This window comes from Rhipicephalus sanguineus, chromosome 6 (assembly GCF_013339695.2).
Source record: "Rhipicephalus sanguineus isolate Rsan-2018 chromosome 6, BIME_Rsan_1.4, whole genome shotgun sequence".
Lineage (NCBI taxonomy): Eukaryota > Metazoa > Arthropoda > Arachnida > Ixodida > Ixodidae > Rhipicephalus > Rhipicephalus sanguineus.
This window is the reverse complement of record NC_051181.1, coordinates 165,696,386-165,721,750: the sequence shown is the minus strand read 5'-3', so window position 1 is coordinate 165,721,750 and position 25,365 is coordinate 165,696,386. Positions and strand designations below refer to the sequence as shown.

At 45.7% G+C, this 25,365-nt stretch overlaps 1 protein-coding gene across 2 annotated transcripts in view; it reads left to right on the top strand.

The window, feature by feature from the left end:
* LOC119396998 (unconventional myosin-VI) overlaps positions 1–25,365 on the top strand; it is a 195,676-nt gene that overhangs the window by 140,746 nt on the left and 29,565 nt on the right. For both annotated transcript variants that reach the window (XM_037664409.2, XM_037664408.1), the window contains exons 20-21: positions 2,328–2,539; positions 16,462–16,531. In XM_037664409.2, coding sequence (XP_037520337.1) covers positions 2,328–2,539; positions 16,462–16,531 — 282 coding nt within the window. The remainder of the gene's footprint in view (positions 1–2,327; positions 2,540–16,461; positions 16,532–25,365) is intronic.

The window sequence follows — 25,365 nt, the reverse complement described above, 5'->3', positions numbered from 1 at the left end:
GGCAACGTTGATTGACATTTTGTACAAACTCCTCCTCCCCCCCCCCCCCCCCGCCCCTTTTTCTGTATACAGTGCTGTTATGGCATGATTTGACAAGCTTATAAATAAGTGAACTTGCTGCTCATGCTCCATTATGATCAAGGCTCCCATGTGGGAGCCGGAACGTCTTTTTAAGAATATGTTTTTATTTTGGTGGGCGCTGTGTTTTCTTCGTCCATGTCATTCCCCGGCCAGGAGGGATTCCGCCCAACTCTTGACTTCCTAATAGAGCTGTGCGAATAGCAAAATTTTGGGTGCGAAGCGAATTCGAATATTGAAGTGTGAGTGCGAATCGAATCGAATATTTTTCGAATATTTCTCGAATATTTCTAGAATATTTTTCGAATACTTTGAAGCGAAACTGCAGAAAAAGAAGTTAGAGAGGATTCCTAAGCATATTCTTATGAGATAGCAACATGAAAGTGTTTCTTTTCGCTAGGTTGATGAAGCGCTGGCGGGGTGGTGTTTCATAGTTGTCTTATCAAGAATGAGGCAATGTAGAGGCCGAATTCTATTTATGTACATGATTTGGTGCAGCCAAAGTGTTGCCGACAACACTTTACACGTGATAGGCAAAGATGCCATTTCCTCAGCCTCTCCTCCTCTTTCAACTTCTGTGCAAGCACAACTGATGTGGCGGACAAGGGTGCGCTCTCTTCAAGTCCGGAGTTCCAAATCTTCCTCGTAGACGTCGATATATTCGATATATAAGAACATCTGAAATTTTGGATGCTAAAAAGCTTCGGCTTCCGATTTTTCGGACTTCCTGCCCAAATTTCAGGTCTAAAACAGCATTATTTGAGGCCCCACCTCTGCCATATCTTTCATCTCCCATGTTGGAACCAGCGTTTTCTTGAGTTAATACATTTGCCACCGTAGCGGAGCTTGAAAGGCAGCTTTGCCGCAATACGGGGGTGTGATGAGGTGAAGCATATTGAAAATCTAGGGACCACTTCCAATCGGACGTTGACTGTCTCTTGGCATAGTTCGACCGTAACGGAGCTTGAAAGGCAGCTTTGCCGCAATACGGGCGTGTAATAAGGTGAAGCATATTGAAAACCTAGGGACCACTTTTAATCGGACGTTGACTGTGTCTTGGCAAAGTTCGACCGTAACGGAGGTGGTGTGTGCGGCGTGACCACCCTTACTGCACATGTGCATACCCTCTCCACTTCCCCTCTCCCCTCCCCCTTTCCACTCTTCCTCTGAAACGCAGGCTAGACATGCCGAAATTCTCTCCTGCGCAACGCCGCGATGAGCACCAGCGCATGCGCATCCCCTCCTCCTCTCTCTCCTCTCCTATGCTGCCCCCCTCTCGCATGCCTGCCAACTGCGTTCCCCGCTCGCCCTGTGAGAATTAACGGCCAGGCTAGAGGGAAAACAAGACGCACGTAGCATTCCTCATCGCGTTCCACGACGCGAGGTCGGTAGCATGCCCAAAGAACGCCAACGGAACGCGATCGTGCAAGTGCACCGGCTTCGCATCGCCTCATGGTCCCCTTTAGCGGGAAATGGTGTAGTTATTGCCACTCACTCCTGCTTTACGAATCTCCCGAATTTCAAGGTCACCAGGTTGGCAGGTCCACATTGGTGTTTGCAGCGCCTGTCATATGCTCACGTAGACTTCGTCATTGTTTGCACTGTGGGGTGGTTCAGCACACTACTTTTACAGAAGTAGGTGTGCTCAAGTGCACTGTGCACAAGTTAGGTGGTGTTGAATGGTTTGTACATATTTTTGTTTTCTTTTCTAAAGGTAAGCTTTCTTTGTTAAAGTACTGCTCCAAATTTGGATTTTCATGCTCCAAAAGCAACATTTTGCTGTTCCGAAAATTGCTCCAAATCTTATCTCAGCTGTTGAACTTCTGAAGGCATTTCACATGCAGTGTGAGCTTCGCAAGTGCAACCTTGAGGGGAGCTTATGAAAATACAAACACACACACACACAAAATCGGCCCCGTGCAGTGCGTGTGTGCTGCAGGAAGGAAGGGGAGTGGAGAGGTCTTGCCTGTACACATCAGTTAAGTACTATATTCCCCTACCGCTTCTCCAGTAGAGGAATGGCTGGTGCTAGTGTCGGCGGAGAAACTTGAGCTGTCGTTCCCTGTAGACTCTTTCTTGACGTGCATGTGGCAAGGTTCGCAGACACTTGTCACAGGCCCTGGCAGTGGATGAAAAGCAGTGTAAGAAAACTTTGAATTTGTAAATGAACTTTGGACATTTTTCACACCCTCTAAACTCCCTAACCATACAGGTATCTGCCAAATGTTTACCTTTGAAACAAATTACAGGAAGGGAGAATGTGCACCGAGGACATGGAGCAGGAACAGAATGAGCTGATCACGGCAGCCACCCAGCTGATGAATGCCCTGAACCAGCGCATCCAGCTGCAGAAGGTGGCTGAAGAGCACATGCGCCGCGTGCAGCTAGAAATGGAGCAGGCACGCCAGCGCAAAGAGGAAGAGGAACGACGCCAGCGGGAGGACGAGGAAAACAGGCACAGGTATGCATCATGGTCAGCTCTGGTGTGACTCGTTCAAGCCCTGACTTGGGCGAGTTGGTACATACCTTGGACAAATGCAGCGTGATTTAGACGAAGACAGAAGACACAGATAAACACAGACGAGCCCACTTGGGACTATGCTTTGGCTTATGGCAAATGAAACCTGCCGATTATTCAGACAGCACCGAAGCACCAACTTCATTTTGCTTGACAGTTCGTTAAAACAAAACAAAAAGTAAGCACATCCTGTGAAGACAAAGGCATGAGACATAACTTAATAGTTAATTCGTAAATTAAGAAATGAAAGAGCTTTAAATTTATTGAAGCTTATCTGCAGAGGTAGAAGCTTCAGCTGCAGAAGCATTGGCATGACCACAAGGCTTCTTGCCTCCATATGAAGCTAGAAACCTTCGTTAAAGGTATTAAGTCAAAGCGTAAACCCCATGTGCACTCTCACTCTCTCGCCATCCTACACTGCATGTGGTGCCTTCAGTTCTGTAATTGTAAAACTGCATTGCCCCCTTTAGATCACTTTCACTTTCTGTTGTACAGGCTCTCTATGTACAGTCGACGACCGATAATTCGGACTCCACGGGGAGCGTAAATAAGTCCAAATTATTAGGGGTGTGCGAATATTCGAAATTTCGAATATTTTTCGAATAGTGTTTGCTATTCGATTCGATTCGCACTGAAATTTTACTATTCGAACTATTCGAACTTCCCAAAGACAAATGCAGTCAACGTCCGGTTGAAAGTAACCCCTTCAGATTTTTAATATGCTTCACCTCATTACACTCTCGTATTGCGGCAAAACTGCCTTTCAAGCTCCGTTACGGTCGAACTTAGCGAAGAGACAAAGTCCGATTGGAAGTGATCCCTAGATTTTCAATATGCTTCACCTCATCACACCCCCGTATTGCGGCAAAGCTGCCTTTCAAGGTCCGTTACGGTCGAACTTAGGCAAGAGACACTCAACGTCTTATTGGAAGTGGTCCCTAGATTTTCAATATGCTTCACCTCCTCACACCCCCGTATTGCGGCAAAGCTGTCTTTCAAGGTCCGTTACGGTCGAACTTAGCCAAGAGACAGTCAACGTCCGTTTGGAAGTGGTCCCTAGATTTTCAATATGCTTCACCTCATCACACTCCCGTATTGCGGCAAAGCTGCCTTTCAAGCTCCGCTACGGTCGCAAATGTATTAACTCATGAAAATGCTGGTTCCAATATGGAGATGACAGATGTGGCAGAGTTGGGGGCTCAATTAATGCTGTTTTGGACCTGAAATTTGGGCAGGAAGTCCGAAAAATCGGACACCGAAGCTTTTTAGCATCCAAAATTTCAGATGTTCTTACATATCGACGTTTACGAGGCAGATTTGGAACTCCGGACTTGAAGGGAGCACACCCTTGTCCGCCACATCAGTTGGCCTTCCACAGAAGTTGAAAGAGGAGGAGAGGCTGAGGAAGTGGCATCTTTGCCTATCACGTGTGAAGTGTTGTCGGCAACACTTTGGTTGCACCAAATCATGTACATAAATACAATTCGGCCTCTACATTGCCTCATTCTTGATAAGAAAGACAACTATGAAATATGACCCCACCAGCGCTTCATCAACCTAGCGAAAAGAAACACTTTCATGTTGCTATCTCACAAGAACATACTTAGGGATTCTCTGCAACTTTTTCTGTAATTTCACTTCGAAATATTCGAAAAATGTTTGAGAAATATTCGAAAATTATTCGAAATTATTCGATTCGATTCGCACTCAATCTTTATTATTCGAATTCGCTTCGCACCCAAAATTTTGCTATTCGCACAGCTCTACAAATTATCGAATGTCCGAAAAAACGAATGCATCAGAAAAAAAAACTTTTATTGACACTTCAGGGTCCCGGTGGCCGAAAAAAGTTGTTAATGCGTTGCTGCCCGCACTTCCGCTTACGTGCCACCAAGTCCACCTGTATCTCCGCCAATGTGATGTGATCGCTGTACGATGACGAGCTGGTTTCGTTCATGAAGGCAACACGTCTGTGCCGCGCGCTTAGCGGTCGCACAAAGAGGCAGCATGAATGGCGGCGCGGCGCGTTTGTGTTCTTGCCTGTTAAATGCATGCACTACGCATGCAACTGCCCCAGGCCACATGCACTATCGAGCAGTTGACTGAAGATGCTTATCATAAGGCTTGTCAGCGATTGAGCCGTACTGGCGCGTTTGCCACCTGTCGCCATCACGCCTCCGTGCATTTCCACTGCTTATCCGCAAAGACATCGCCACACGGGGCCGTGATAACGGCCCCTTTGAATTTCCGGTCCGCTTCACCCCATAACACTTCGGCATCGCGACAAAGCTGACTTTCGGACTCTGCTACTGTCGTAAACAGGTCGGCTCGCGAAAGCCCTGGTTCGAACCTACGAGATGATAGACGCGGCGGGAGGTGGGGTCTTCAGTTATTGCCTTTCGGACCTGCAATTTGGGCAGAAAGTCCGAAAAGTTCTAGCGTCCGAAATTTTCGACGTTCTTGACCATTGACGTCTATGGGGCTGGTGACGGTGCCGCAAAAGTGTCCGAATTTTCGAGCATGTCCGGAAAATCGGGCGTCCGAAAAATCGGCATTGACTGTATCTGCCGCGTTTCGTTGTTGTCGGTGTGGCCTTCGGCGCGGGCTGTGAGGGCACCGTTGGCGCCATTTAACTCAGTTCTTTTGATACATACAGCAGAGCGTAAAATAAAGCCAGTCTCAAGATAAAAATGAACGCGCGCGCAAAACGCTTTACCGCAGACGCATTCGACAAAATGGCGGCGATAGCAGTGCAGCGCGGGGATACAGGAACCGGAATGTAGGATGTTCGCGATGTCGATACGATTTCCCACAGTAAACCAGTGCCTCCAAGATCGGCATTTCCAATCACAAATCTCTGAGGCGTAAAGTAGCGATCGAAATAAAGCCTCATAGATCACCAATTAGCTTTCATTTTGATCTCTGAGGCCATACTTTGTATGGTACGGGTGCCGGAGGAGATAATGGCTGGCGATTCGGCGTGCGCGACAGTCTCGGACAGGGTCCGGATTATCGAATGTAGATCTCGCAGCTGTCCGAAATATTGGTCATCTTTACACATTACTTCTATGGGATCATCGGCGGTGCCGCGCGACTGTCCGAATTACCGAGCATGACTGAATTATCGGTGTCCGATTTATCGGTCGGCGACTGTAAAACATTACACAGTAGCACTACACTTGCCCTTTGCAGTGGCTTATGTTACGTGCCCCCAAGGGATCACAATCACCAAAGCAAAGTTTATCTCTGCGAAAGAGCCATGCATTAGAACTAGTGTGGTAGGCGTTACTGAAAAAAAGTAACTAAATATGCTACTTGTTACGCTAACAAAAAAGGAACGCGTTACCGCCCTACGTTACCTCTTAAAAAAAATAACGCATTACCGCTACAGTTACCCTAAAAAAGTAGCATACATTACTTCTGTCGTTACTCTATGGTCAGAAATTTTATTCACAGCATTTCCTCTACAGGAACCCCAAATAACAGTTTTAAAAAGCTGATATTTATAATTCACACAACACTTCTATCACGAATGACAATTTTTGCGTGAAGTACCGATTTAACGAGAATAGGTTGCACAAATGTGTCATACCATGGCAACAGTAGCGTAGTCGCTCCACCACGGTGGTCTAGTGGTTATGGCGCTCCAGTGCTGACCCAAAGGTCGCGGGATCGAATCCCGGCCGCGGCGGCTGCATTTTCAATGGAGGCAAAGATGTTCGAGGCCCGTGTACTTAGATTTAGGTGCACGTTAAAGAACCCTAGGTGGTAGAAATTTCCGGAGCCCTCCACTACGGCGTCTCTCATAATCATATTGTGGTTTTGGGTCGTTAAACCCCAAATATTATTATAATTATTAACAGTAGCTTAGCCAGAATTTTTTTTCGCGGGTGGGGCAGGGGGCATTAGGCCAGACTTTATGTATGACTGTGCGTGCATTTGTATGTGTGTCTGTACATATAGTCCACATAAAATTAAAAGATTCTGGGAAGGGGGGGGGGGTGAACACCCCCCCCCCCTTCCCGGCAACGCCAGTGCTTGGCAATAGTGGAGTCATGACCTAAAGTCGCCTCTACAGTTACATGTGATGGCTGCTAACTCTGTGGACATGGTAAATCCACTTTCTCAGTGTGACGTTAAACACAAAATTAGACTTTATCATCAACACTCTTCTTAAAGAAAACACAACTCTCAACGAATTTCCAGGAATTCTGATGGTGCGCTTCTACTAACAAGACAGATGATCAAATAGTCATAAAGAAATGCTTAAACGGCTTAGTTTCAAGGAAGAAAGATTTGTACACATATGCATCTTTCCCCTTTAAAAATCTGTACACTTGCCTCAAAAACTGCGAGCGTTTATGTGAATGTGTTCAAGGTCAGCCTCGTTCGCTGAAAATTTGGGTAACTATAGAAACATGTACCTGCAGTTACCGATCGAAAGAAGGAAATTTCATTTTGAGAACAAAGTTCATAACCATCGCTAGATTATTGCAAGAATTTTCTAATAACTACAGCTTCTTATAGAAATAAAGCAACAGCTGCACATTTCAAAGCTGTCATCGGACAGATTGCCTCTCTTCTTAATGAATACATCCGCACCTACACTAAATTAAACGTCTCGCGGATTAGCCGCAGTGAGGTTTAACAACTGCCAAACGAGAGGTGGCACTGGGATTGCGTGGTGTAAGGTGGCACGATGGTGCCGCCCTGTCAGTGAGGATAAGCCGGCGCACAGAAAACAGCAGAGAGTCCCTTTGGGGTTAGGTAGCGTGCGTGGATGGATGGTCTCCCGCGGTGGGTCCGTGGGGGACGATACCGCGGCTCGTTTTCTGCGGGCCCCTCATGGTGAGTTGGAACGTCAGCAACGCCACATTCGCGGTACATTGTGGGTGTTATGTTTTCTGTGTATTGTATTGGCATTATGTAAGCGTGTTACTAGTTTTGTATCAGATTCGGCTGGCAAGCTCACCATATGTAAAAGCAGGTTAATAAATGTACACATGTTGGTTGCATGACGGCGTGAGCTGCGTCTGTGTGTTCCAAGTAGAGGTGTGCGCCGCCGAAGTCCCGAGAGGGATGACGCTGCCGCCACGCTATAATTGTGGTGCACCGCCGTTTGTCTCTTCTTCTATTATGAACGGGGAATCTCGACATAAAATACAACACATCACCGTTGGAGCTCGATGTGTCCATGTAACGGACTGTCCAGCCGACGCTGCTTGGCGGGAGCTCGGCAAGCAGCGCGCCCTCTGGTTGCAGTTCTTTTCTCATTTTGACATCACGAAGCTTTCACGACTCCCGACACAAATGAGAGGAACAGAATGCGCTTCAACCTTACGCTTCAACGTTGGAGACAAAAAAAAATAGGAGGGGGTGCGCCTAGCGTCCCTCGTTTCATTCTTTATGGCTGGGGAATTGTAGCTGGGGAGTTATTCTCAGTGTGTCCCCCTAGTGGACTGTCCATTTTGGCTGCCGCTGATTGACTGGCATTCAGCAAGTAGCGCGCACCCTGTTTCCGGTTCTTCTTTCGTAACGTCGTTTGGGTGTGACGAAGCTTTCACAACTCTTGGCACAAATGAGAGGGACGGAATGGTCCGCCACGGTGGAGCAGTGGTTCGATCCCGCCCGCGGCGGTCGCATTTTCAGTGGAGGTGAAATCCAGAGGCCCGTATACTGTGCAATGTCAATACACGTTAAAGAACGCCAAATGGTCAAAATTTCCGGATCCCTCCGCTACAGCGTTTCTCATAATGATATCGTAATTTTGGAACATAAAACCCCAGAACGTAATACCCCAGGGACGTAATGCGCTTCAACGCAACGAACGCAGCCCCCAGATATGCGCTTTTGGGAGCACATCTCGGAGACTGTGCATCAACTCTAATCGCACTAGCCATCGAATTAGGTTCATTCAGCCGCCCGTCTAACACACCTGTGAAGGTCGGTACGCATTCCGTCCATTGTTCTCACACATCTGGGATACATTCATATGCAAGTTCAGGCTTGACAAGTTCCTGTTTCTGTACATTTCATCCACTTTCTTCTTATGGTGGGAAGGTGCTGGCGGGTTAGTGCGTCGACGTGGTCAAGGTCGAGGTGACATCTCGGCTCAGCGCTTTTCAAGTAACTGAATGCTCTCTGGCGAAATGGGTTGTGGACATCTCCTTTAGATGTACACATCGAGAATAGCTCTCCAGAAATTGTATCTTTCTCTTCTTCAGAAGTTTTCCGGGTGTTGCCTGACCTCAACTCTGCGGCGTCCTCCAGCCTTAAGGGCGACGACGCAACTCGCTGTATAGCATATTCGTGGAGTATTGGACCCAGTACACTTTGCATAGATAAAGAAAACAAATAACTAATATATATCGATGGGTCAGTACACTTTCTTTCTTTCCTTTTTACTCGAGTAAATCGATAAATAAATATAGAAGTAAAGGCAATGAAAAACTTAGAATAACACACAGCTGAGCTAGTTGGTAGGTATTCATGGTTCAAAAGACACAACGTGTGAAGAGACACAAGAGAGAAATAAAGAGAGTGAATAATTATCTCTCATGTAGACCACCATGCGCACCTGATTGATAGGTATCGCCTCTTGCCTGAGAATGCGCAGATAAGTATTTGTGTCTACCTTCTTTTCCGCGGCTGTATGATTTTTGAGTTGGTAGCGGCGTTTGTGGTGTCTTGACTGCTCTCAAGCGCGTTATTCTCTTTTGGCATTTCTCGCCTTTTTGGCGCACTTCGTGACGCCACAATAGTGATTTGCGTGACATCATTAGAGTACGCGCTCTCGATTGTTCGATATATGAGAAATATCAGTTGTGAATTGTCTCCCACCCTGCTTTGCCATGGAGTCGCCCACCCTTTCTTCCTTGTCTCGCGTGACTATATATCATGCGCAATCAACTGATTTCGCTCCATTTTGTGCGTTTCCGACTGCGCAAGCGGAGATAACATGGTGTAGCTGACAAGTGCGAAATCCTGATAGGCTCAATGCTTAGTGCCAACATTGTACGTGTGCTTTATGAAGAAATATGTGGCGCGAGGAGATATCACCTGTAAGGAGGGTAGTGAAGTCGAGAACGAAACCGATGGAAAAGGCGTCGGATTATTTGATTCTTCCAACGGACGAACTCTTTACAGTGGAGATGATGCAGCTCTCCAGAAAAAAGGCGAGCCCTCTTCCACGGTTTTTCTATATTTTTTTTATTGCTATAACAATTATGTGGACACTTTGGACAGGTTTCCAACGTCGCCGTACTATTCCATATAAAATCCAAATCGACAATAGCGCTGCGCGCATCGTATGTTGTACCCGCAAGTAAAAGCGCTCGCGAGGAACACAACTGAAGCAGGTATGAAACAAGCAGGCCTTCTCTGTCGCACGAAGGGCGCATGAGATAACATCAACCCGCGTGTGAGGCCTGCCGTTAATTGCTCTTCAACCAGAAAGGAAACGCCCCACCCATCTTTCGCTGGGCGAAGGAGCATAAAGGGATGCCGGGGTGGGTGGGGGAGGGGAGGGGCTGCGGGGCTTAAGCAGCAACTGTGAACTTTGACTATAAGGGCGCGGTTGGTATGTCAGCAGACATCAGCAAACGATTCGTATACCCTTCTACGCATTGTGATTTCAGCGCTTCGGGCTGTGTCCACTGATACGAGAAAATGCACGAAAACCGCTTCTTTCCCGGGTACGGCCATATTCCCATACACCAGAGTTTTGTAGAGTTATGCAAGATTGGACAAAAAGAGTTAGCTGCTAGCCTTATTTCGTATAACATAACGACATGTTGCTATCGCGTCCACTGCTTCGCCATTGCGATGAAACGGATCTTTTCTAAAAATCAAGAGGCCAAATTCTCTCCCCACCACCTCTTAAATCTCCTCCTTCTCCCCCCCCCTTCCTCTCCACACCGCCGCCGATCCGATCAACCCCGCCGCGCCGTTCAAGCGCCGCCGCCGGTGGTGGAAACACTGGCGCGCCGTTGCCGGCGATTTTGGGACCAGCGCACATGTCTATTTCCAAGAGCGCGGCTCATCTACATACACCATAGGTGGTGTAGCCATTATACTTTATAAAAGCGTAGCATGTCAACATTTACATCTCCAAACACTCCTCGAAGCGATGGCCGTTAGAGCTTTACTTTTAAATAAACTAGTAACCATCTGCTCTCCTTAGATAACCGCTCATCATCAGCTCCACACACATGAATTCCAATCACTGATAGCTGAATTACCAGAACCTTATGTACCGTATTTACTCGATTCTAAGCACCCCCTTTATTTCACGATCGCGATATTAAAAGTTAGGGGGGGTGCTTAGATTCGAAAAATCGAAAAATGACCGCACAGCCCCACCCCCTTTTGCGACAACATATCAACGAGGCTGACGCGAGAAATCGCATTTTAATTCAAAAACAATGAAAAGAAAAATAGGTTCACACAGTGAACTCACCACTTGTGCATCAGGTCAGTCACTATCACTGCCGCTCGAGTCCGTCGCACCGCTCGAGTCCATCGCACCATTCGACCCGTCACTCTCTGTGTCCCACAGCACATCGTCTTCGGTGCCGTCCAGGTTGTTCGTGATGCAACATTTCTTGAACGACTTCGCGACAACGTTGACTTTGATTCGCTTCTATGCGTCCGAAATCCATGTTGCCACGGTGGACGGGGACGCTTTCTGCAACTTTCCCGTCGGCGTTTTTTTTTTCGGTCAGGGTTCCGGACCCACTCTTCGTACTCCTGTCGAAGGTGGGCCTTGAACGGCTTGTTCACCGAAACGTCCAGGGGTTGCAGTACTGGTGTCATGCCTCCTGGAATCACGACCAAGTCACAGTTGCTCTTTTGCAGCTTGGTCTTCACATCCGGGGTGAGGTGGCCGCGAAAAGCATCTAAGACAAGCATGGACCGCGTACCTGAAGCTTCCCCAAGCAGTGCCCCGGGGCGCCGCTGCCACACAACCCGGATCCGATCTTCCATTAGCTCGGCTGTCATCCATCCTTTCTCCTGGACTGGGACAATGACATCCTTCGGAAAACACTCATTTTTGGGCATGTTTTTCCTCTTCAGAATAATGTAGGGCGGAAGCTTGCGGCCGTCAGCTGTAATGCACAGCATCACTGTGACACGCTGCTTCTCATACCCTGTAGTCTTCACCCTCACTTCCCGGGCTCCTACCTCGTTAACGGTGCTTGCTCTCGGCATGTCGAAAAAAACGGGCGTCTCATCGGCGTTGCCGATCTGGCCGAAATCGTAGCTGTTTAATCTGCAGAGATCCAGCACATGTTGCTGAAAAGCAACGAGTTTGTTATCAAAATCACTTGGCAGCTTTTGACATATCGTGGTCCGGCGTCTCAAAGAAAATCCATTCCTTCGCATCATGCGCTCCGCCCAGCCACGGCTCGCACGGAACACGGCGCAGGGAATCTCCATTCTCCTCGCGATCTCCGTCGCCTTTTTCTGTAGGGCATCGGCAGTGACAGCGAAGCCCCTGCTTCTTTCGCTGCGAACAAACTCGCAGACTTCCTCTTCGAGTTCTGGGTGTCGGCTCTTGCGCGGTCCCATGAATTTCTTGCGAGTCGCGGCGCCCTTGAGAATCTGGTCCCGCTGCTTCCTCCACCTGATGATACAGGCTCGGTCCACGCCAAATTCTGCAGCAGCACTGTGGTTGCCATTGTCCTCGGCAAACGCGATCGCAGCTCGCTTAAACTTCAAGTTGTAGGATGCCCTCTTTGCACTCATTTTGACCGATGTCAGGGCTATCGAACAACTGACAAAGAAACGTGCGCACGCCACCCGCCACCGCGAAGCCAGCGCAACCTGTCCGGACTTGCAGATTGGATTGGCTGCCGACTCTTGTGCCGCCATCTCTTGTGTGAACCTAGCAACATACGACATGGCGGCTTCCGAGATTAGCGACGAGAGGGCGCGCTTGGCGGCCCTGACTGCGCCGTGTTCGCAGAAAGGAAAAAAAGAAATAATAAAAAAAAAGAGGGGTGCTTAGATTCGCAAGCAAACTTTTTTCCAAAATATTTATAGTGAAAACAGGGGGGGTGCTTAGAATCGCGTAAATACGGTAGTTGGAGGTTTTAAAGCCCACAACATGGGGCGACTCACTGCGGTGCCCAAGTCGTTTAGTGAAGCAGTTTCTTTTCTCTTCTGTCGCTTGTCTATTCTATAAAAAGCGTACATATTATAATCTTGCTAACAAAACATACTCGTCTATAGAGCTTATCATTGTTTCACTGACCCGTCTACCTGATATTAAGTGGGAAGTGGTCAAAAATCTTTACGGGAGTGATTGACTTCCCGATGCTGCTGAGAACACCAAACCCGTACGTTTTTATTCCTCATGCTCCTTGTTGGAAGGTTGATACAGCCTACTGGGAGCAGTTAACAACTATTATTTGTACACTCAAACTTCGATATAACGAACACAGATATAATGAATTACCGGTTATAACGAAGTAAATGAAGAATAGTCTTGTAATAGAAACAGTGTTACGAATAAACGTTTATAACGAATTTTCGGATATAACAAAGTTATTTTCGTGGCAGATGTGACTTTGTTATAATGAGGTTTGAGTATATTTCGTGGTCTGATGTATCTTCCTTAGAAATAGACGGGGCTGTTGAATATTTTAAAGATTTTATAAGTGGTGTTGCATGCAAACACCATATCCTGTGGTGGAACAAGGAATGTCGGAACATGCGAAAGAAACAGAACAAAGTGTGGGGGTTCCTGCGCGATTCACCCACTGCAAAGAATCTTGCAGATTTTAAGAAGGTCAAGTCCTGACAAAAGAGAACGCGGTGGCAAGCTAGAAGAGAGAGTTGACAGAAGTTTATATTGGGTATGAACTCCTTCCTACACTCATGAGGCTGATGTATAGAACAGTGTAAGTAGGGTAAGAGGCCGAGAAGCATATTCACTTTTATTAGTAAACTCAGAGGGAGACAGCCTGGAAGACCAAGCAAGCTTCCTTGGCGTGCATTTTGAACGTGCGTCCAGTTCGTCACATTACCCTGAAACATTCAAGCGATACAAAGCAAGGATAGAGGGACAGAAATCGAAAGGGAAATGTGCAAAGAACGAAGCATACAACCACCCATTCTTATTAGCTGAGCTGCAGGCAGCACAAATTGTTACAATGAATCTGCCCCAGGTAGCAACTGTATAATACATAAAATGTTGAAGCACCTACCTCCTGAAATACGAATAACTCTCTTTGCCTCTAGAATGCTGTATGGTTTTCCGGTGAGATCCCCTCTGCTTGGAAAGAGGCCATTATAATTCCTATTCAGAAACAGGGCAAGGATCCATCTTCTGTTTCGAGTTACCAGCCTATAGCACTAACAAACTGCCTTGGCAAAGTGTTTGAAAAAATGATGAACCACTGGCTACTACATTTCCTGGAATCGAACAAACTGCTCGACCAATATTAGTGCAGGTTCAAAGAGTGTTGTTTCACGACTGACCATTTAGCATATATTGAGACATAAATTCATGAATCATTTGTCCACAAACAGTTCTTTTTATCTATATTCCTTCATTGGAAAAAGCTTACGATACCACGTGGTGGTTTAAAATACTTAAAGATCTCTCATGCTTGGGTGTATGTGGTAACATGTTAAGTGTGACAGAAAGTTACTTGTAGAATTGCGCATTCCATGTTGAGTGGGTAATGCTTTATCGAGACAGTTTGTGCAGGAAATTGGAGTGCCACTGAGTGGGGTGCTCAGTTGTGCGTCCCACGTAACATATTTTACTCAACGTATGTTGATGATGTGCAGATAGAATTGAAATCCTGCTCCCGCACAATTTGTGAGTGTCAGGTTTAGCTTGGTTTCAACTAGGTCTCCAATTGGGCTGACATGAATGGTTGCAGATTAACCCCCAAAAGAGCACCTGCGTCCTTTTCTCTAGAAAAAGAGCCTGCACCCTGATTCTGATAATGACCTGCAGGGTCAGTGTTGGCCTATTAAGGCGAAACATAAGTTTTTAGGGCTAATTTTAGACTCGAAGCTAGCATTTATATCTCAGAGAAGAACTGAAATTTGGGCGAGTTGGATTCTGTAAACATATTGAGTGGATTCAGCACGATACAACGAGTACAGAGGTGAAGAAGGGACATGGACACCAACGCTGTTCTCACAACTAACTTTATTAGCACAGTAACACGTATTTTAAAGCACAACCTCTAACCACGTGACCACACGCCGATCACGTCAAACAGAGGATAAATGCAAAAGATTAGGACTAACCATGAACGAACGGTATCATGTGACAAAACTATCCAAGAAAGAAATTTCTCTGTCTATAGAAGGGCTATAGAAGGCACGCTTACACAACTAGGGCCTTTTTTTTTTGTGAATGTACAAAGCTTCCATAATTTCTCTGGTAGCCTGATCCGCACGCGCAAAAATACACTTTCTCGTGTCGCCATGTTTACATAGGCCAAACGGCCGCTGTTTGTATATTAGATTACAGGAACATAAATGCTCACTAGTAGGCAATCCTTACTCACATCTGGCTAGACACTGTAATTGAACATGGGTGTACAGCAATATTTGCAGGCACGGTGTGTATTTATACAAAATGGCTGCCCACATATGACCAATGGAGCCACGGAGCGGAGCAATCTCGGAAATGTCACGATATCTTGCACAAAAGAACCTCATATTGTGTCTGACAGCAGAGCACAGTAGGAACCAAAGTTAGCCTTTAAAAACATGTAATTAATATTTCAGGTTGTACTGACACCAGCATAGGTCGGCAAACTCACTCATGAGTAACTCTCTCAGGCTCCCTCAGACTCAGATTGGGTTGTGAGCCTGAGTGAGTCTGGGTGAGTAATATCTTGGTGAGTTTGAGTCCGAGTGAGTGCTGGCTGAAGAAAATTTTGGTGAGTCTGAGTCCAAGTGAGTCCGGTTGAGAATAATATTGGTGAGTTTAACTCCGAGTGAGCCCTAAGCACAAAATATATTTCTTGGGTGAGTCTGAGTGAGTTCCACCTCCTATTGCCGACCAATGGCCCTATCTACTCATCTCAGCATTTCTATCAGTGTTCTATCGGCTTACATTTATACTGAAGTCTTTTCAAACATATCTCAAGGCACAAGCGTTCTTGCACCACCTGAATATTTATTGTCAGAGTCATGAGCTGGGGGGGGGGGTACCATGACCTCCCCCCAGCAAACTCTTTCACGAGAAGTTCTTGTGTGAGTCACGCATTTCATAAAAATGTCCTTACTCGATTGAAACCACTGATACTAACATGTATTTAAATGTACAACATCAAAAGGTGTATCATAAGGGCACCGATTATGTGAGATATTGGCGTTAAAGAGCATTGACACCATGCTAATTTTACGCTAACAGATTCATGAGTAGACTCACTCAGGCTCGGTCAAGCTGTGAGTCTGTGTCTGAGTAATATGTTGGTGAGTTTAAGTCCAAGCAAGTCCGGTTGAGAAAAGGTTTAGTGAGTCTGAGTCCAAGAGAGTCTAGTTGAAGAAAGTTTTGGCGAGTCTGAGTCTTGAGTGAGCCCTCAGAGAAAAACATATTCCTTAAGTGAGTCTGAGTAAGCTCAAATTTCTTTTGCCGACCTATGCTTAGTAGTACATTTTTTTAGGCTCTTAAGGGTCTGGCCTTCTATTTGACGGAAAAAAAAAACTACAACTTAATACCGTTGTGTACTGTACCCTGTTTAATACCTTCGAAATGGAACTAGAAGGTGTTTGGGGCATAATAAGACCTGGACTGTCTGTGTCTGTCTTAGTGCTTGTCTAATTTTGCACCATAAATCCCTTTGTAATTAACCCATTGATTGAGAAAATACTTTGCTCTGTCTATTCAGGAAAATTCAGATGGAAGCTGCCCGCAAGGCTGAGGAGAAAGCAAAGCAGCTGGAAGATGCTAGAATGGCGGTAAGCAACCCATGATGGTCACCATATCAAAAAGACGTGCTAAAAATTGCAAATACAGAAATTCATGCCAATGCACATATTGAGTGGAGAAAAAAGAATGTTGATTCACTGCACAAGCTTACAGCTTTGGCGCTTGTGTTTCGTGTGCTCCTTCAGTGTTTTTGTCTTACTTCGTGGTGCCATTTCGTAAATATGAAGCTTACAGCATGTGGATATGTCTGTTGGCTTCGTTTAACATGCCAACGCCACCTCTATTTTTTCAATGCCAGTGCAAACGCTCGCTCCTCAACAGGAACCAATGGATCCGCCTTGGTTCAGGGAGTGGTCGTGATGCGACGCCACCTAAAGGGTACGACTGCTTGCATCACACGTGCATCTGAGCGCATTCCCAAGGGGATGTGATAGACGCGCTGTCCCTCTCCAATATAAGATTTGTTCCTTCGTGCTCCTTCTTTTTGTTGCTCGAACCAATGCCGCCGCTGCCGCCTCACAGCACTCAAATGGCACATCTTAAAGCCAGCACATGCAGCAGCGTCGTAGTGACACACCCCCGTTGGTAGCCCGCATAGAGCCACGAACGAACACGCGCCGTCTCAAAACTCCGTGTCTCTTGGAGAGCCAGCGTGACAGCCAATATAGTGATCATCAGGGATGCAAGACGCCACCCCACAGATCTGAACACAACTGAACAAAAAATTACCTAATCTGAGGCACCACCTAAAGGGTACTCTCCCCCATAAATGCAAAGCAGACGCGAAGGCTAGCCAACGGGGGGAGAGTAGGAAAGGGCTAGAGGAGAGGGTTTTGAATGGCTGGCAATGAAAAAAATAGAGGAGCCATTGAACATGCACTGTGGCACTGAGTTTCTTTTCACTCGCATGAAAGAGACAATGTCATCATGCCTTTTGCTGTTCCATTACTTTACGGGGTTTATCTGTTTTAACTATGGCAACAAGTACAGTAAAACCTCGCTAATGCATTTTCATTTCTTACGATTTCCCCAGCGCCAATGTTCGCTTTTGAGAACACATAAACTGGCCCGATACAGTTACACTTCTTTTTGCACACGACTACATTTTATTGTGATAGCAATTATATGGACCAAGGGTGAGACAGCCTGCGCATATTGCGCATTTTTGATAAGATTCCATTTTCCTGCGCCAAGCTGCTCCAAAACAGCCTCAAAAGCAAGAGTTTTGATGCCCACGTCAGCTTCAGCAGGGAAAAAAGGCTGAGTTGACATAATTTTCCAAGCAGCGCCAGGGATACCAAGAAACTGAGACGTCCGCAGAACAAATAGACGCACCCAAGCATGTTTCTTCTGTGTACCTTTCCAATGAAGGCTCCCATGGTGCCGCCATAATCTCCTCTGGGTCACTCTGTAAATATGTGTGACCCCACAAAAATGTGCTATCGTGCCCTGAGCGTGCTGCTTCTACTCGTTATAGGCTATGCGTTCCGGCACTAATGTCGCTAAGCGAAAACTATCGACAGGCAAGCGCAGTGGTCCCACTCTTGTGCCAAATGCGCCAAATTGCACCAAACGAGATTTTCTGCGCCATCCTGATAAAAAAGGCACGATATTGCGCCTAAATGCGCTGAAACGTTGCCTCCGAGACGGTATGGGCAGCCCGATCTCGGAGGTCATGGCCAAAATTAATGACAGCGCGTAATGCGTGCGGCAGTATTAGTCTGCAAACTGCGCATGATGTGTTAGACGAAGTGGCTTTATAAATTGCGATCGCCGTTATCGAAATTTGCATTAGCTATAGCTTGAGACGTCATCAAACCGTGCTTTCTGTAGTTTGCTGGCGGTCCGTCGTGCGCATCCATGAAGGAGAGAAAAGCTTAGGAAGGAGCGCACCTAGCCTCCACAAGCCAGCCTCCTCGGAAACATCGCCATGCGCGCAACGGCTGCGTGATAGCTTTAACACAAAACTTCTGTTGCCATCTACTGGCAGAGCGAGGGCACTGGCTATTGCGTGCCATTTTTTTTTAGCACTGTGAGTGCTATGAGGTTTCGCGGCCGCGTTTTTCTTGCCTGAGTGTAATGCCTTGCCTGCGTCAATTGTTTTGTGCCGCTTTTCTTGCGTGGGACAACTCTTGCCGAGTGCGAACAACTTCTAAGCAGACAGTTTGCGCCGATGCAATGAAGAAAGGTAAGCTTTCATGCAGATACTGTCGTGTTCCTTGCACGCACGTGCATGTTTGTATAGCGTTGGCGTCACGTAGAGCGCCACATTTCGCCTTGTTAAAAACACTGCAAAGAGATTCTGTTCGGAAATGTTTTTTTTTCTACTCTAAATGGTCATACTGTTATCAGTATACTCGCGGAAACTTGCACCGCAGTAACCTATTGTTTTGGCGCAGTTGTCAGCCTTCACTGCCGGGATTCCGTTCAAAAATGTAATTTCTGTCTTCTAAACATAATGGGCTTACTGTTGTAGGAATTCGCGGAAGCTGGCACCGCCGTGTTGTATTAGCAGATCGTTTAACGAGTCGACCGATCCCTCGCATGCTATGTATTTGCGCAGTTGTTCGATACAAATGGTTAACGTTTGAGAGCGCATTTCTCTGCAATGAAACGTATTTGAAATCGCCGGTGTGGCTAATCCCACACTCTTGAAAAGCATTGTCCTGCTAAGATTACTCTTTACTAGGGGTGTACACATACTCTCATAGTGAGTGCACAAATCGTTCGAATCGTGAATGGTTTATGTGGTGTACGATTGGCAGGATATTCGATGCTGAGGCTTGCACAGTGCCACAGGTCGTGTGCACAGCGGATATAACAGTAAGCCCTTGTGCTTGAGGTCGCCTAGCTAGTGTTTCCACTTCATTTTCGGCGCAAAAGAAACGCTGCGCTCGACGCAGACAAGCCGTGCCGGCTGATGTAGCGTTCTTTGTCACGCGGTGCGCGGTCTTTTCTCTGTTGCGCTGATTGACCTTACGATAACCCACGTGTTGTAAATTTCGGATTGCCCTTATGGATTCTTCAGACTAAGTGGAAAGTAAAATTTTCTATGCAGTCAGACTGCCGCAAAACGAAGGTCCACTATCAAATTGAGAACCTCACTGGTATTTAGTACAAAGGAATGCCACTAATTCATTAGCTTCCGTGAAAAAAAAAGAAAAGCATGATTATATGCAGCAGAAATTATATAGATAGAAATATTTTACAGATCTTCGTTTAATAGAACTAAGCTGTACTCAGGGCTGGTATACAAATTTGATGTTTTCTTTAATGGGAATATACTGCACTGTATATCTTGATATTTATTTAAAGATAGAAGACTGCCGAGCGTGTGCAACACCATAGTTGTCTTGTCCTAAATCTGTGAGCATTAATAATATTCAGTTCAACATTGGGCTTTTCTTTCTGCATTTGATTCTAAATTTAAAATTCTGTATTCGCACACTCCCACTTTTTATTCACGATTCAGATTTTTACAAATGTGGCAAGTCATTTTGTTCTGCTTTTTACGCAGCTCGACTCACAACTTTCAATCCATCGGTGCTTGAAGAAACCGACAGCAATGGGAATCCAATCAAGTAGTGGTGCCAGGCTGGTCTGAAAAGCTCTGAAGCGAAGTGTATTCTATGCAACATTATAATTTCGTGCGCACAACATGGAACATCTGCCATCAAAAGACATGCAGCTGCAAAAATGCATCTCAGATCCCTTCAGAAACACCGTGATGCCGATGGAAAGCTGTTGAGGCTGAAGACAGTCCAAGCAACTGTCAACCTTTCTGGGGAGGGGACAGCATCATGTTCATTGAGTGACAATGTCGCTAGAGCAGAAGCATTGTTTGCTCTTTCGTTAGTGGTGAAGGGAGCACCTTTTTCTTATGCAGAAACAGCATCCAAAACATTTCCAGCGACGTTTCCTGATTCAAGGATTGCTGAAAAGTTCTCATGTGGTAGGACAAAGGCTACGTATCTAATATCGGATGGACTGGGTCCATACTTCATACAGAATGTCTTAGAAGAGGTTGGCTGGCCGGATGTGTATTACACAATCCAAATTGATGAAACGCCAAAGCCTGAGCAACATGTCCAACAGCTAGACATCTTGCTGCGTTACTTTTCGAAGAGTCAACAGAAGGTAGTCATTGAGCACCTTGAATCATTCAACCTTGGCAGAGCAACAGCTACCATTGTTGTGGACTGCATTGAGAGAAGTTTGGCTGAAATGTCAAAAGAGAGGCTACTTTGTTTTTTCAGTGATGGGCCGAACACTATGAAAAGTCTGAAAAAAAAAACTGAATCAAGAATTCGGCGGGAGCATCTGGAGCATAGGGGAGTGCAATTTGCACAAGGTTCACAATGCGTTCAGCACAGGTCTGAATGCTTTTGGAAGTGACATGGAGTTGTTGGTTATCGATGTGTACTATTTTAAACATGCTGTCTGGTCTTCAAATTTTAAAGAACACCAGAAGGACTTGGGCATTCCGGAGCACGTCTTTTTGCAGCATGTGAACAACCAATGGCTCACGTTTTTAGACAGTTTGGAAAGAGTGCTTGAGCAATACAATGTGCTGAAGGCATACTTCAGGAGTGAAGCTGAAGTTCGGCCAAGTGGAGCTGTTCTAAGGAACAGGCTAGTCACAGCACTTTTGGACAAGAAAACCAAAGCCAAGATGCTTTTCCTGCGAAGCACAGCAGAACGTTTTATCGCATTTCAGGCAATTTTCCAAAGGCAAGAACCTTTGATTCATATTGTTTATCAAGAGTGTGTGATCTTCGCCTCTGAAAGCCGGAAGTACCCCCTACTCTTGGTGTTGGTTCGTGCATTGCTGGCCCTGCCGCACGGGAATGCGGATTGTGAGCACGGCTTGAGTGAAAACAAACGCATTGTTGACACTCGCTCAAGTTTAGGAATTGCGACAATCAATGGTATCCGCCAGGTGAAAAGCTACATGAAGCGATTCAGCAGTGACCCATGCAGCGTGCCATGTACCAGAGATTTTGTCAAGGCTGTCAAATGTTCTGATAACGTCTACTCAAGGCGGCTTCAACTGGAGTCTGAGGAGCAAAAGAGAGAGAAGAGGAAAATGTCCGTTGAGATTCAGCCAATTGCCGAGAAGAGGACGAAGCTCTGTGAGGAAAAAAGAGACCATTGAAAAACGCCCTGAGCTTGAGCGTGCCCAGGGACTCATGAAGGCTGGCCTGGCTCAGACCAACATCAATGACATTGAGTCTGGCCAGGTTTTACTGGCTGAAGCTAATTCTAGCCTGTCCACAAATATGGCCAAGCTAGCAGTGGTGAATTCAAAACTTCAAAAGCTGTAGAAGCCAACATCTCGGCAGCTCCTCAATTTTATTTTCAAATAAAAGTGCAGGCGATGTGAACAGGTTGGTTGTTCTCATTTCAACTGAAAACATACAAATTTAGTTATCACCTTTTGTATTTAGAGGCACAGCATTATTGCTTTTAAGTATGCTAGTATTATTTGGAGTGATGCTTGTTAAACTAAATGTTCGATATCTGTTACAAGTCTAGCAGTGTGCATGCAGTTGCTCCAAAATGCTCCTGAAAGTCATATTTAGGTGCTCCAAGACTGCTCCAAAACTAAAATTTTGCTGCTCCAAAAATTGCTCCAAATCTCACTTCGTGAGTGGCACCACTGCAAGCGTATAGCGGGGTTGACTCTCAGGTTCTTTGTAGTGTTGCGTGTTCCTTTGGTCACAGCACTTGTTCACGTTGGACAGATTACAGCCGGCAGCTCCACTGTTAAAAGCGTGCAGTACACTTACAACAGCGCTACGCTTGCAGTAACATATGCGCACTTTTGATGAGATAGTGTCAGTGCAGTGAGATTTCTTGGCGCCCGTGTTGCGCTCTTGAAGGCTGGTCCCGCACGAGGTGGCAGTGGACGGCGGTGCAGCGTGCAGTACAGTTGAAGCTACGCCAACCGCGCGGCCACACAGAAGGCTCTTATTGTGATGTTTAGCTTGAAAAGCTAAATAAGCAGACCTACAGAAAGCCAAAGCAATAATCTGCCAAGTCATATCACTGGTCTTAAGCAAAAGCCTACTGCTATGCAGTGTTGTATGCGTTACCGAAAAAAAATAACTAAATACGTTACCTACAAGAAAAGGTAACGCATAACCGTTACTGAAAAAAAGTAATGCACGATCAAAATATTTTATCTGTGCGCCCTCGCTGCAGAAACCAGAATAACAATTTAGTAAAGCTCGTTTTATATTTCACATAAAACCCCTAACAAAAATGATTTTAGCTAAATTACTGACATAACTAGAAAACTTTGCAAGAGTGTGCTGGACTTTAGCAATATTATAGTGGCCTAATGTTTACTGTATACAGTTGCATATGATGGCTTATAACTTTGTGGCACATCGTAATGCCATTTCTCGAAGTGACATTAAATAGAAACGGAGATTTCATCGTCAATGCTCTCCGGAAAGAAAACATAACTGATCTCTGAACAAATTTACAGTAATTCTGGAGGCATGCTTCTACTAGCGTACAAAACGTATGCGCAGATTTTGTAGGAATAAAGAAATGCTTAAATTGCATGGTCTAGGGAAAAAAATTGCAGTGTTATTGCCCCTCCTATATAATCGCCACGAAAATTGCAAGTGTTTGTGCAAAGGCATTCAAGGTCAGCCTAGCTCACTCAGGAATTCGACAACCAGAAACTTATACCTGCACTTAGAAGCAATAGAAGCAAATTTTATTTATAAAACAGAACTGATAAACAGTGTCATAGTATTGCAGGGACGAATTTCTGACAACTACAACTTGGAAAATTTAAGCAAGAGCCTTATTTCAAAGCTGTCGTTGAACAACTTGCCTCGCTTGTGATTGAACACGTCCGCACCTACGGTAAATAGGTAGATGTTCGACGGACACATTAACGATACTCCTATTGTCAATGCCTAACAGGCCGATAGCGGTCCGTAGCTGCTACAAAAGAATAGCTCTGGGAATGTGGCACATACGAGACGAGGGAGTTTTGTGTAAGACTCCCGGGATAATCAGAATAAAAAATAACGAGTAACGTGACACCTCATGTTGCCGAAAAATGTCAACGTAAGTATGTTACCCGTTAAATTTACACAATGGTAACCAGTTCATTACCGAAAGAAGTAACGCATTACCGGTAACGGCATTACTTGTAACGCGTTACCGCCAAACTACAATTCTGGTAGTCACAATTTTTTTTTTAGAAGTGAGATTTTTCTCGAGCTTTTTTTTTTTTTTTTTTTTTTTTTTTTTTTTTTTTTTTTTTTCAAATCGCACCGCCGGCATGTCAAAACATCTTCTGCTTTTGATCTTGGCGTTGCCAAAGTCACAACCACAGACCAAGAATTATTCTGCTGAATAGCTCACACTTGCGTCCTGAGTAAGCCATGACGCCATGCTCGTTGCCGATGCAGGTTCTGTTGTGCGTGTCGGCTCGACAGCAAAACGAACTTTTGAGGCTCGTGACGTCTGGGCCAATCGGTAACGAGAAAGTGTGGCGGTGATTCATCGGTGGACGTTGTCTGTTCCAGAAACGCTGCTGATAGCTCATTTCAAGCGTCGCATGGCGCGTAATTAAAGCAGTGTTCGCTAATAACTATACGTGCGACGCTAAAATGTCTGTCACTCCTGTTTCTGGACATCACGATGAAAAATGTACTTTATCCATGTACCTTCATCCAGAAGAGCTTTTTCGTAATTCCTTCCACCAGCACACCCGGGTTCGTAATCGCTCTTGCAGTAAACACCCCCTAAAAGGACCTGCCCTTTCGAGCTCGTGAGAGATAGGGTACTTCCCAATTCGAATTTTTTGCTTGATTTAAAAAGAAATGTAATTTCATTAATAAAAGCATGCCTCCTGGTTGGAGCAGCCGTTATTCGGTTTTAATACGCTCAGCCGTCTGTAGTGGGCCCGTCGCTGACTGCCCTGACATCGGAATGCTCAATGTGAAGCGGCTACGCCATGTTGCACATCCTCCCCTCGCCTTCCAGAGTCCATAGCTGACGGTTGAAAAAAATCAGTTTCGTTTAAGGGCGAAGCAATGAAGGCGATACCAACAAATTGTATTGTTATACAAAGTAAGGCTAGCAGCTGACTCTTTTGGATCCGTTCTCGCGTAACTCAACAAAACGCTGGTTTAATAGGTGGATAGCAAAATCGTGGCTCTCGCAAAGGATTGTGGGCTACGGCGCCCGTCTGCATCGACTTCCGATTCCAGACGTCGTGCCGCCAAACACGCACTGTTGCTAGTGCCGTCGCTTTCTGTGTGTTCCATCTAGCAGTCGCAGTCCCCTTTTCTCACAAATTACTGCTTAATACTTTGGACTGCTGTGCAGCTTAGCTGAATAACAAATTCAATCACTACGAGATTGTTGTAAAGGTACAAACGGTCATTTCTTCATCCAAGTGGCATGTACCTCTGGACATGTGCACATGCATGTTGTTTCGCAGCAAAGGGTGTTTTCACGCATGTTTTGTTACCTGTAAAGACTTGTTGCACATCATAGCGTCATGAAATATCCGTCCAATTTGTTTTCATGTTGCAAACTCGTATAAAATTATTTACTTACTTTTGTGTGGCAAATATACCATCTCAGGTTCGAATATAGTGAATCACAGTAGTGAAATGTTTCTCACTCTAAAAGTGAACAATTAACTCTCGCTGTTTTCTGGTTTTTCTTTTGGGCCTCTTAATCTTCCTTTACGTGAGATGTCATTCCCTCGTGCGCTCGGGCATTGTGTTTCAATGCATGTGAAATTTTGCACACTCAACATGCATTTGTCTTTCAAGTTTTCCACTAAAAGGTATTGGCACTTCCCCCTTGCAAGGCTCTTAAATAC